Source organism: Dinoponera quadriceps, unplaced genomic scaffold (assembly GCF_001313825.1).
Source record: "Dinoponera quadriceps isolate SergipeBrazil2010 unplaced genomic scaffold, ASM131382v1 scaffold1069, whole genome shotgun sequence".
Taxonomy (NCBI): Eukaryota; Metazoa; Arthropoda; class Insecta; order Hymenoptera; family Formicidae; genus Dinoponera; species Dinoponera quadriceps.
In genome coordinates this window covers 1,741,351-1,752,535 of record NW_014555200.1, presented here as the reverse complement: position 1 = coordinate 1,752,535, position 11,185 = coordinate 1,741,351, and the positions used below count along the sequence as shown (strand labels likewise).

General features: G+C 43.6%; 3 protein-coding genes across 4 annotated transcripts in view; 2 read left to right on the top strand and 1 right to left on the bottom strand.

Moving 5' to 3' along the window:
* Positions 1-18: 18 nt before the first annotated feature.
* On the bottom strand, positions 19-1,864 carry LOC106743519 (bystin). Its single transcript, XM_014617439.1, has 3 exons — positions 1,651-1,864; positions 567-1,489; positions 19-480 (listed from the first exon to the last, which is right to left on the bottom strand). The coding sequence occupies exons 1-3, from the start codon at positions 1,783-1,785 to the stop codon at positions 252-254; spliced, it is 1,287 nt and encodes a 428-aa protein (XP_014472925.1). The 5' UTR covers positions 1,786-1,864; the 3' UTR covers positions 19-251.
* Positions 1,865-1,926: 62 nt separating this feature from the next.
* On the top strand, positions 1,927-5,719 carry LOC106743517 (DNA replication licensing factor Mcm7). Its single transcript, XM_014617436.1, has 10 exons — positions 1,927-2,171; positions 2,450-2,658; positions 2,803-2,966; positions 3,049-3,229; positions 3,353-3,490; positions 3,553-3,738; positions 3,816-4,029; positions 4,237-4,714; positions 4,865-5,016; positions 5,155-5,719. Exons 1-10 carry the CDS (start codon positions 2,132-2,134, stop codon positions 5,565-5,567), a joined length of 2,175 nt encoding a protein of 724 aa, XP_014472922.1. The 5' UTR covers positions 1,927-2,131; the 3' UTR covers positions 5,568-5,719.
* A 1,024-nt stretch (positions 5,720-6,743) lies between these two features.
* Positions 6,744-11,185, top strand: part of LOC106743473 (division abnormally delayed protein) — a 42,497-nt gene continuing 38,055 nt past the window's right edge. For both annotated transcript variants that reach the window (XM_014617335.1, XM_014617334.1), the window contains exons 1-2: positions 6,744-7,204; positions 9,862-10,002. In XM_014617335.1, the coding sequence (XP_014472821.1) occupies positions 6,961-7,204; positions 9,862-10,002 (385 nt within the window). In that variant the 5' untranslated portion in view covers positions 6,744-6,960. The remainder of the gene's footprint in view (positions 7,205-9,861; positions 10,003-11,185) is intronic.

Sequence of the window (11,185 nt, the reverse complement as noted above, 5' to 3'; positions counted from 1 at the left end):
CGTACGAAGAAATCTAGATAAGGTCAAATACAAAATGTATTTTTACACCGCAGTTCGTGTCAGTCAAATTTTGTCACCTATCGTCCGACTTTCCAAAATACAACATCCAGCTCAACGAGACTTCAATCTCGTTTGATAAATAAAAATTCCCGTTTGTAATTAGCGCGTATAATTACACTACTGATGAAACAATTTTAATATTTCAATATATATACATGTTGCATCATATTCGATGATGTATTCGATATAACTCAGGAAGTCATCGGCTCCGGCTTGGGTTCTGTCATCTCTATGTCTCTGCATTTCGCATGTTGTAACTCTCTCCTTATTTCAGGAGTAATCGAATAATGTGACTGTTTCCTCAGTAAACCCAGCAGAGCCTCCTTTTGCTCGGAACTTATATCACTCTTGTATCGTTGTACGAAGGTCAAGAGGGCTTGATGCCATAATACCGGCAATTCTCTCGTCTCTCGTTCGAACCTGGTGAATTATATTCAATATAAGAAACAAGCGATAAAAAGCTCTCTTATGGCGTAAAGATCGCCGTTGCGCATCGTACAACTTACCTGAGAAAATGAAACAATATTCCGTCCACTACCCTGTATGGAAGAGCGTATTTCTTATCCAAAAATATCCTGAGAAAGATGCTGTTCGCACCTGTGTAATCCATTTCCGCAATTTTCAGTATGGCCGCTGAGGAGTGCAGAATCGGTATGGAATTCTTCGCGATCACAGACCCGATGATCACGGCCTCCCTGAGCGTGCATGTGCCAGATTCTAAGAGCGGCAGCAGAATTCCCTTCATGAATCCAGCCGGCTTGAAGAGCGCTTTCCTCAGTGCCTGGTACAGGTGAAAGTTCAATCTTTTGTATTCCGCTAAGTCGTCCCTGATTCGCGGCAGCAGGACCAAGTTGTAGAACCTCTGGGCCATCTTGTCTTTCAGGTTCGAAGCGAATATCCTGGTCGCTTGGTACATAGCAGCTGCGGACCATCGTGGTGGGTCTGTGATGTATAGTATCTGCTCCCAGTTCCTCAGACTGGGCACGATCTTGAAGGCCTTTGGCAGTTTGCCGCTACGATACTTCACCAGGACGTCCCTAACACCCTCGTACATCGCTTTGACCCGTGGATCCAGATCCTGTATATGTACAGTGCCGGCATCTGAGAACTGAGTCTCGATCTCTGTTTTCTTCTCCGTCAGCTTTTCCAGTATTATGTCCGCCAGTGTCCTTGTAGGCATCGGGTCTTTGGACATGAACATCTGCAGCGCGCGTTCATCTTCCTCGTTTATCTCTATGTTCTCGTAGAAGGGAATGCTCTCTACTTTCTCCTCATCACTGGACTCCTCCACATCACTGAAGTCAGCACCTAGTTGTATTGTCGGTTTCTTCACGCTCTTAGGATCGTTCAAGCCGATCTCCTCCTCGATCTCTTGCTGCTGTTGTCTGGCTTGCGAGAGGATTTTCTTCGTCAGTGTAGGAGCTATATACTGAATGAGAAATAATTGCACAAATGTATTCCTTGATATAATGCGTCGCTATTTAAATTATTATTATTGGTTTGCGTATCGATTGGTTGTTAAAACTAATAAAATTAATTTCTCTTTCAGATTCTGAGATATACAAGATAATACAAGGGATGAGAACTAACCTCTTCGTCTTCCTCGGTTCGATGCCTGACCTTTTGCCTGTTTTTCGACTTTGTCGTTTTTTCGATTTCTATTTGTTCCGCCAGGCCTACTTTAGCCTCGCCTTTTGACACTTTGACTTTCTTCGCTTTACCCATTTTATCAGCACTATCAAACAATATTTTCAATCAACAAACCCGCATATCCACGTGCTCACGAACAGAGGCGCTTGAAATGTCTATATATCTATCCATACGCAATATGCGAATTTTGGGCGGTGCTCTCATTGGTGTTAGTATAGGCGTAATCCGCGTGGCGCTGCTTGACTACTTTGAATGTAAGTTCACGCATCTACTTGTTATATGAGTATGGTTGTGTAATTTACGCGGGAAAAATAGCCAAACACAGAAGATTGTCATTCGACCGATTAATATTTGTCGAAGAATAAATACGAACGAGAGGACAATATCGGGCAAGAGTGTTTATATCTAAATTCGTTAAAAAATGGCGAACAAAGTATCGAGAGATTATATTAAAGACAGGGGTAATTATTTTTTTTAGTTCTTCACGTCCATATAACCATATAAAATTTTTGTTGAATGCTTATGAAGGCAAATGTTTAAAATACATTATATACTATTTAATATGTCAATGAGGACACGTTCATCAAAGTGATATGAAATGTAACATTTTGATATATTTCTAAATATTTACCATCATGAAAAAATTCTTATTTGTCCAGTTAGTCTTTCTTTCATGGTGATTATTCTTAATAATTTATCTGAATACTGTGAGCTAATTTGTAATAAAAAAATATTTCAGAGCAATTGAAGACTTTCTTTCTGGAGTTTGTTTCAATGGATGACAATACTTCACACAAAAATTTTAAGTACAGACAACAACTCACCAAGATAGCACACAGAGAACAGATTAGTTTAGAAGTTGATTTAGATGATGTGCAAACATTTGATGATGACTTAGCCATATCTATCACAAACAACACACGGAGATATACCAATTTAATTTTAGATGTGTGTACAGAAGTTGATTATTGCACTTAAAAATTTTAATTTAACACAGAATAAATTATACAAATTCTCAACTAACATATATGGCAAAATAAATGTATATATTCTACAATAATGTAACAATAATCAAGTTTTTCTCTTATATAGCTAGTTCAAGAGATATTACCCGACTTCAAAGAGAAAACCGTTTTACCTAAAGATTCTTTGGACATTTATATGGAGCATCGAGCACTAATGCAAACTCGCAACAGACAACCGGGTGACACTCATGACACTAGAGTACAATATGCTCCTGAATTAATGCGTCGTTTGTAAGAAAATTTAATTAATGGCTTATAAATATTTGTTAGACGAAACAAAATAGAAATTTATAAAGGTATTTACGGCTTTTAGTGAAGTATATTTTAAAGATTTTTCTGACTCAAAAGCATATTCCGTGAGGGATATTAAAGCAGACAAGATTGGAAAATTGGTGACGGTTAGAGGTATTGTTACGAAAACTACTGAGGTAAAGCCAATGATCGTTGTGGCAACGTACACATGCGACGAATGCGGTTCAGAAGTGAGCCAGCCTGTGAGTAAACTGAATTTAGATTTCATCGTATTTTCATATCTTTAACACAATTCTCTCTAACCCTTCTCATTGTTTTATATAAAAGGGTATTAATTTAAATTTCTATATAACTTATCATTATAGGTACAATCTTTAAGTTTTATGCCATTGCGGACTTGTCCGAGTGACGGATGCCGCGTGAATAAATCAGGTGGCAGGCTATACATGCAAACGAAGGGCTCGAAATTTATTAAGTTTCAGGAAATGAAGCTGCAAGAACATGTAAGCTTGTGAATGTTAGGTTTTTTAAAATTCAAACAGTTATTAATATTCGTATTTCACAGAGTGAACAAGTCCCGGTTGGTCATATACCACGATCCTTAACTATCTTCTGCAGAGGCGAGACAACGAGAAATTGTATGCCGGGTGATCATGTCATTGTGACCGGCGTGTTCTTGCCCTTCGTGAAGACCGGTTACAATGCTAGATCTGGACCGGCGCTTTCCAGCGAAACTTATTTGGACGCACATGTAAGAATAAACATATTAATTTTACGATCACAATCGTAAATTGATTAACGTGACGTAAATCTTTTGCTCTGTTTCAGAAAATAATATGTCTGAATAATGCTGACTCGACAGACGACAGCAGTGCCGAATTGACCGATGAAGAACTGAGTTTACTGATGCAGAGTGACTTCTACAGCAAGTTGGCTTGTTCTTTGGCTCCCGAAATTTACGGGCTCGAGGATGTGAAGAAGGTATTGCTGTTGTTGCTCGTTGGCGGAACGGATAAAAAAAAAGGCGACATTAAGATCCGAGGTAAAGATATATATCAGTTCTGTTAATAAATATTTTTATGTCAAACTCGTAATTTATATATGTACAATATTTGTTATCTTTACATTATCTTAAAATATGACGTTTTGTACTTCACGCGTCTATCTTTGTTCTATTGTTACAAACAGATTTGACAAAATAATATATGAATTCTTCAAAATAATAACTGAACTGAAACATTACTCGTAGGCAATATTAATATCTGTTTGATGGGAGATCCCGGTGTGGCCAAGTCGCAATTGTTATCCTATATCACACGATTGGCTCCAAGATCACAATACACCACTGGAAGGGGATCGTCGGGCGTAGGTTTGACCGCTGCAATTATGAAAGATCCTCTGACCGGTCAGATGGTGCTGGAGGGTGGTGCTTTAGTATTGGCGGATCAAGGAGTATGTTGCATCGACGAATTCGACAAAATGGCGGACGCGGACAGAACAGCGATCCACGAGGTGATGGAGCAACAGACTATATCGATCGCTAAAGCCGGTATAATGGCCCGTTTGAATGCCAGAGTCTCCATATTAGCCGCTGCCAATCCGGCTTACGGCAGATACAATCCGCAGAGGTCAATCGAGCAAAATATTCAATTGCCCGCCGCGTTATTATCGCGATTTGACCTATTATGGCTCATTCAGGACCGCGCAGATCGAAGTAACGATCTCAAGTAGGTATCGGCTCAGCAAGTTGCTCCTTTTCGATATATTCCGCGTAAATCGCTTATCTCTAATTTCATATAATTATCTCGTGATCTTTTTATTTATATTTACGTAATGTTTACGTGTGCTAATAAATTTATACAAACGTTCTATTGTAGACTAGCACAGCACATCACTTATGTCCACCAGCATTGCTCGCAACCTCCGACAGAGACGGAGGCTATCGACATGAAATTGATTAGAAAATATATAAATCTATGCAAAATGAAGGAACCTACCGTATCGGAGGAGTTAACGGAATATATTGTGGGTATGTATATACAAAAGTAATATTTCATATTTGTATCGTTTCAACATATAATTGTACAAACTATTGCGTCAAGTCCCAAGGTTATTTATTGCCGTATTTGTGCATATTCGGATATTTTGCAAAATTATACCGTTGCAGATTCTTACGTGGAAATGCGAAAAGAAGCGCGCAATAGCCACGATAAAACATTCACGTCCGCCCGTAACTTGCTGGCTGTTCTCCGGCTGTCGACTGCGTTGGCACGACTGCGACTGGCGGACGTGGTCGAGAAGGACGATGTCGCGGAAGCGAACAGACTGATCGAGATGTCGAAACATTCCATCAATTTTTCCGAACAACGTACGAATACACAACAGAATCCGACCAATAGAATTTTCCATTTGATACGGGAGCTCGCCGGCGATAAGAAGACGGTCAAGGTATCCGACATCTTGGAGCGATGCACGAGCAAAGGGTTCAAACCTGATCCCGTGTACAAGTGCATTGAAGAGTACGAAGCGTTGAACGTGTGGCAGGTCAATCAGACCAGAAGATTGATTACTTTCATCTAATTTTTTACCACAAAAATCGTCGCTTCTAATATTTTTTATACCTAAAAAGGCATTATGCTCTGCGGCGATGAGAGGTTTGCATTTTTCTATTTAACGTTTTCCCCTCAATATATATTTATTATAATTACATTAAATTAAAAATGTTCCAAACATACGCGTTAAAATTACTTCGACATGAGATTAGTTAGTCGCACCACGCCACCTATATCATACCAAATGTCCGTGCAAATGCATTGAGTCTGCATTAGTCATCACTTACGCTTGTTTTACGTGAAATACTTCGATTAAAATTAGGACTAAATCTAAAATAGTGGAGTCATATGATACGTATGACGCTTATAATCGCATTTTTTTTTCTCCAAGCTCAAATCTGAATACCTCACATGAGACGCGTCTCGAATAACGATTATTAATATGGACTTCAACCCTGTCATACGTTCGTGACGTCTTGTAATATGGATAAAATAGATCTTTTCTAGGTATAGTATCCTCTAATAATAAGAAATACAGGCGGTAAGGAAGATTGTGAACCGGATAACTTGTGCGAACACTTGCGTTATCGACGACGCGCGAAGCTCACGCGAGACGAGGGCGCGTGCCGCGAGAGGTCGCGGCGCTCTGTTCCGAACATCGCCGCGCTTCGGGCCACGAGCGGGCATGCGCGCCACCGGCCGAGTTGAACCGTTTTTCGCTCGCGTCAATTTCAGTCTCGTCGAGTCACTACTCGTGGAAGGTAGACGTGTCCCGCGCTCTCGTCTCGCTCCGTTCGCTCTCGCGAGTCCGTGCGTGCGTGCGCCCGTCAGTCAGTCAGTCAGTCAGTCGCGCGTGTGTATACACGCATACACACGCGGAAAACACATATGTGTATCTTACACTGTGATACGAACCAAGTGGTCGAGCGTGCATGTGCCGGGAGCGCTGTTGGATATACGTGATCGCCTGGACTCGTCGCGATCGCCGTCTTTGACCTCTCTCCTTTCCACTCCTCCTCTTCTTTCACCTCCTCCCCCTCGCACCAAATGTTCGCGCCGCATGCCCCGAGTGCTCGCAGCAATACCGCCGCTCGTTTTCGCCGTCGCCGTCGTGCCGTCTGACGGCGCGTCCGCCGTCGTTCGGGGAACGATCATCGCGTTCCGATACGGTGGATGACTCCACGAACGATCGGTCCTAATCCGTAGAAGACGAAGAGGCTGCCAACGGAACGGGCAAAGAGAGGAACGCGAGGGCCACTGCCGAGAGAGGGAGAGAGAGAGAGAGAGAGAGAGAAAAAAAACACACGATTCCTCGCGAATATCTCTCCGCTGCCGATTTCTCGTGCGCGCGGTTTCTCCCCAGGATCTCTCCTCTCCTCTCTTCCTCCGGCCGTCCGTCGCGCCGGGGCCATTTTGCCGAAATGAAAATAACACCGCGAGCCGCGCTCTCCGCGCCGGTCCTGCTCGCGATCGTCCTCCTCGTGGTGTGCGATTATATTCGCCCGGCGTACGCGAGATCGTCCCTCCGCGTACGCTCCGTCGGCAACAACACCGACTTCCTCGTCGCCGTCACCACTGCGGACTGCGAACGGGTCAGGCCGTTCTTCGACAGCAAGAACGTCACCCTCGCGCCGGCCGATGAGACCGCGAGGAATCCTCCAAAGAGTAAGTTCTCCGAGCGACGTCCGTTTCGCGACGTCGTCGGTGACAGGTGTCTCGTAACTGCATTCTCATGATTTCTTAACCTCTCGTTATTTTCGTCAACTTCCGATGATTTCTGATCGAGTGAATAATCGCTCGGCGCGTTTTGTCTGATACTTTGTTCCGATTACATTTGAAAGATGGGTAACGGAGAAAAAAAGACGGCGACGCAAAGTATTCCTTCCGAGAAGTTGCCAGTTTTGCAGTTATGACGCTTTTTATCGATGATGTCAATTTGAGGTCATTAACGTCAGAGACTGTCGCATTTGCGAGTAAACATTCGCGGTGAAACGGTCGGGTAACAACGTAAACATTAACCTCGTCAACTTTCACACCCCGGACCATTGACGTTTTCGAGATAAATTTTCATTCTGAATGCCTCGAATTTCCCAACGAGAATAACAAGCGTTTTCTCGTACAGCTACGATTAACCGAACGACGTTCACCTTCGATCAAGATTGAACAACCCTTCCCCGGCTCGCACATTCGACAGCGACGTTCGACAAACGAACTGTTATGTTGACGGCAAATGTGACAGTTCTCTCAAACTGACCCTCGACCTCGGGAGAGAAAGAGGCAGGTACGGGAATAGAACCGGCGATTCTCTCCGAGCGAACGAAACGCGTGCGAAACGAACCGCGCGCGACTAAAAAATACGACGAGTATTTTTTGCGTTCGGCAGTTCGAATCGCGCAGTCGAGAATAAAAGCGGGCCGAGTCGATATGTAATGCGAGGAGAGCGAAGTAAAAGTTTCCGTGTTTGCGTAGAAAAGTTGTGTTTCCTGCGCGTACTCGGCGGGAGATTTACCGAAAGCGGACTTGATCCATCTTTATTTTCGCCGCTGCGTCAACGCGTAATTCAGTCGGTTGAACTTGTTGGTACTCGTCGGAACACGACTGACCGTCAGTTCTGTTCTCGTNTCTTTTTTCTCTCTCTTTTCCTACCCCCCCCCCCCCCTCTCTCTTTTGGCATCAGATTCTTCGTAGAATTTATCAGACAGTATTATACAGGCACTTGAATTTGACTCGACCGAATACGAGATTTTCCATTATCGTATCGTGCTGCTCGTTCATTTGCATATTCGGGAGAGCGAAGTGTTCGATAAAATGGAATTCTTCCGAGAACTATAGCCCGTCTCGCGCGATTGATTCCAACCAGAGGGTGGTGAGACTTCTCCGGGAAAGGGGGAAAATTTAACGCGCGTCTCTCAAGGGATTCTTCCTCGGATATCGACCGAAATTGATCCTCCCTAATAATTATGCGCGCACTACGCGATATCTCCGGTGGCGCGTTTTATCTTTCCGCGATTTTTTTCTCTGTTCGCGCGTCTACGTGTTCGTCGCGTTCATTCGCCTACGTTGTTGTTAATCTTGATTTATGACGCTTCTCGGAACTTTGAAGCTATTAATCCTATTGGCTAATACGATCACGACGCACATTGCGTAACGCGTGTCCGTTTCTTTCTTCGTCAGTGTGACAGTTATTCGTCGCTCACGAACCGCGACAACTTATTTTTAACGACGTAAAAATAAGGAGAACGCATGTGCGCGTTATTGTTGGTCCCGATGAACCGTAATGACCGTGTCCCCTTTCGCACGAAAGAAAAATAGAGAAAAATCGAAAAATAAAGTTCTCGTAGCCGCGAGCGACATATTGCAGATATTTGTTTTATTTATATTTTTTATTCTCTCGGCATTTAATTTTCTATCTCTTTCTCTCGCTCCAGTTCCCGTGTGTTTGCATTTTTCATACTCGTTTATTTATATTTACTTTTTTTTCGCACTATATACATAATATAAATATATAATCTGTCTATAAATAAGTAATATACAACCCCTCCCCCGGTCTCTTTAAATTCGAAGCAACGTACGAAACCGGTTTGCCCGCCGGCGAAGAGGAATGCGCGTCATCCGCAGGATTTCGATCGATCGCGACGGCATTATTTTCCGATCCCAGTTGGAATTATCGCGCATAACGTTGTTATTACCGCGTACTGTCCCCCCGCCGAACACGATCATTAGCGTAATGCACTAAACGCGCGCTCGATAACTTATATTTACCCGACGAGCTCGCGCGTGTAAAAAAAATTTCAACGAAGCAGAACGAAGACGAGCGCTTGAAATGTCGAGACCGATCGCAGGCTGGCGCGCATAATTCCGCACGGGATTTCGTGGAAAATCCGTGCGAGATATACACACGGGCGAAAAATTGTGCGCGCGCGGATGATGAAATTCGATTAATTTGATAGAATGAAATATTAGAGGGGAGGGAGTAAAACAATTCGGCGCGATACAATTTCCGTTTGATCGAATTACCGAAATCTACGATCGGATTTTAATCACGTTAGTCTTTTACAGGCGAAACTCGTAATTTTCGCGCAAAAATAGGTCAGAGATATCCGGAGGCGCGAGCGAACGAACGAGCGTGCGAATTTATGCGGCTTAATGTACAATTTATATCCCCTCGCGCTCTCTTCAATTTGATTTAACTCGAGTCGAATAAAAGGGGAATGCGCGCGCCTTCGACTGCCGTTTTCGTGTGTGTGCGCGCGCCTGTCGTGCAGTAACGCGAAATACCATTTTTTTCTCTTTTCTCTCATCTCTCTTTCTTTTTTGTCCAGCAATATGTGGCGGCAAATGTTGCAGCGACGAAATGGAGAAGCGATTGAAGCAACAAGCCCGGACGGATTTTCACAATCTGATTCATCATCACAGTAGGACTCTGCAGGGTCTCCTCGTCACCACCGCCGATTCTCTCAGAGGTAAGAGACCTTTCCCGTAACTTCTTAATGCGTTCCGCCGCTAAAATCGCCGAGGGAGCGTCTCCCGCACAAACACGCGCGCAAACATAAATAAATGAGCAGATAAATGCGTGAAGAACTTACAACGACGCGTTTGATATCTTTCGTTCCTCTTCCTTCTCGCTGGTGGATATAAATGTTTGATACACATCTCGACGATTTGTGGTCGATTCTGTCAGCGCTCCTATGAATAATTTAAGCGATTTCTCGTTGCTACTTTAGTCGTGTAATAATAGTTACGATGATAATGGACGGTTCTGTTAATTAAAATCGATCGAATGCTAATAGATATCGCCGGGAAAAACGGTCCTCTTAATATATAGCATTTGCATCTCGTGTCTCTTACAGCGGATTTTTCACGTGAAAATTTAGTAATAGATAACTCCCGATTGGCATCGAACGCGTTCATCATTCGGTGCGATGCCCGAATTTTCAATCAACACCGCGAAGAATCATCTCGACGGCGTTACCGTCGAGAGCTCGCGAATCGCGGGATACGAATAAACGAAACAAATTTGTGTATTGCATACGACATACTCGTGTATAGCGAACGAAATTGCATTACGAATACTATCTCAGAGGTGTGCGCAGTGCATGTACGCGCGCGAACAAGAGAGAGATGCCGTAATCGCTGAATCACTGAAATTATCGGATTATCCCGAGGAAGGGTCGCAGATTGAGAAAATCTTCTAAAACGCACACCGTCGAAACTATAATAGCGCTCAGATGTGGCATCCGCCGGCGAAAATCTGTTCAATTCAGCCAGAGTTTATCCTTCTTCTCGTGAATATATAATTCTGCCGTTTTATCTTCAGAATTCGAATTATACGCTCGGAGCCTCCGGAGTGGTCAAAGATTTGCAGATTTATATCGCTCAAAGCGCGACGAAAGGAAGGGGGCGTTTCGCTCTCTTTCTTTTCTCTTTCTCTTCGCCTTGAAAAGAACCTTTCTGTTTTCCCTGTCGTTCGGGCGGTCGAAAAAGAAAGAGAGAGAGAGAGAAGAAGAGGTAGCGCGGTCTCCAAAAGAACTGACAATTATCGTGGATGATTTCGGACAAACTCGAGAAATCTCTGCGGGACTCCTTCGAAACCTCGCCCAAGGAAGAACGGAGAATCGTCGGCTCGGCATCGTGCCGCCTTATACG

Excerpts from the sequence above, each read along its gene's own strand:
- LOC106743517 (XM_014617436.1), top strand. The coding sequence starts at position 2,132 with ATGGCGAACAAAGTATCGAGAGATTATATTAAAGACAGGG. Across the intron at positions 2,172-2,449 it reads AGATTATATTAAAGACAGGG|AGCAATTGAAGACTTTCTTT; the intron begins GTAATTATTTTT and ends AAAATATTTCAG. Across the intron at positions 3,230-3,352 it reads GTTCAGAAGTGAGCCAGCCT|GTACAATCTTTAAGTTTTAT; the intron begins GTGAGTAAACTG and ends TTATCATTATAG.
- LOC106743519 (XM_014617439.1), bottom strand. The coding sequence starts at position 1,785 with ATGGGTAAAGCGAAGAAAGTCAAAGTGTCAAAAGGCGAGGCTAAAGTA. Across the intron at positions 1,490-1,650 it reads GAACCGAGGAAGACGAAGAG|TATATAGCTCCTACACTGAC; the intron begins GTTAGTTCTCAT and ends TTTCTCATTCAG. Across the intron at positions 481-566 it reads ATATTGTTTCATTTTCTCAG|GTTCGAACGAGAGACGAGAG; the intron begins GTAAGTTGTACG and ends ATAATTCACCAG.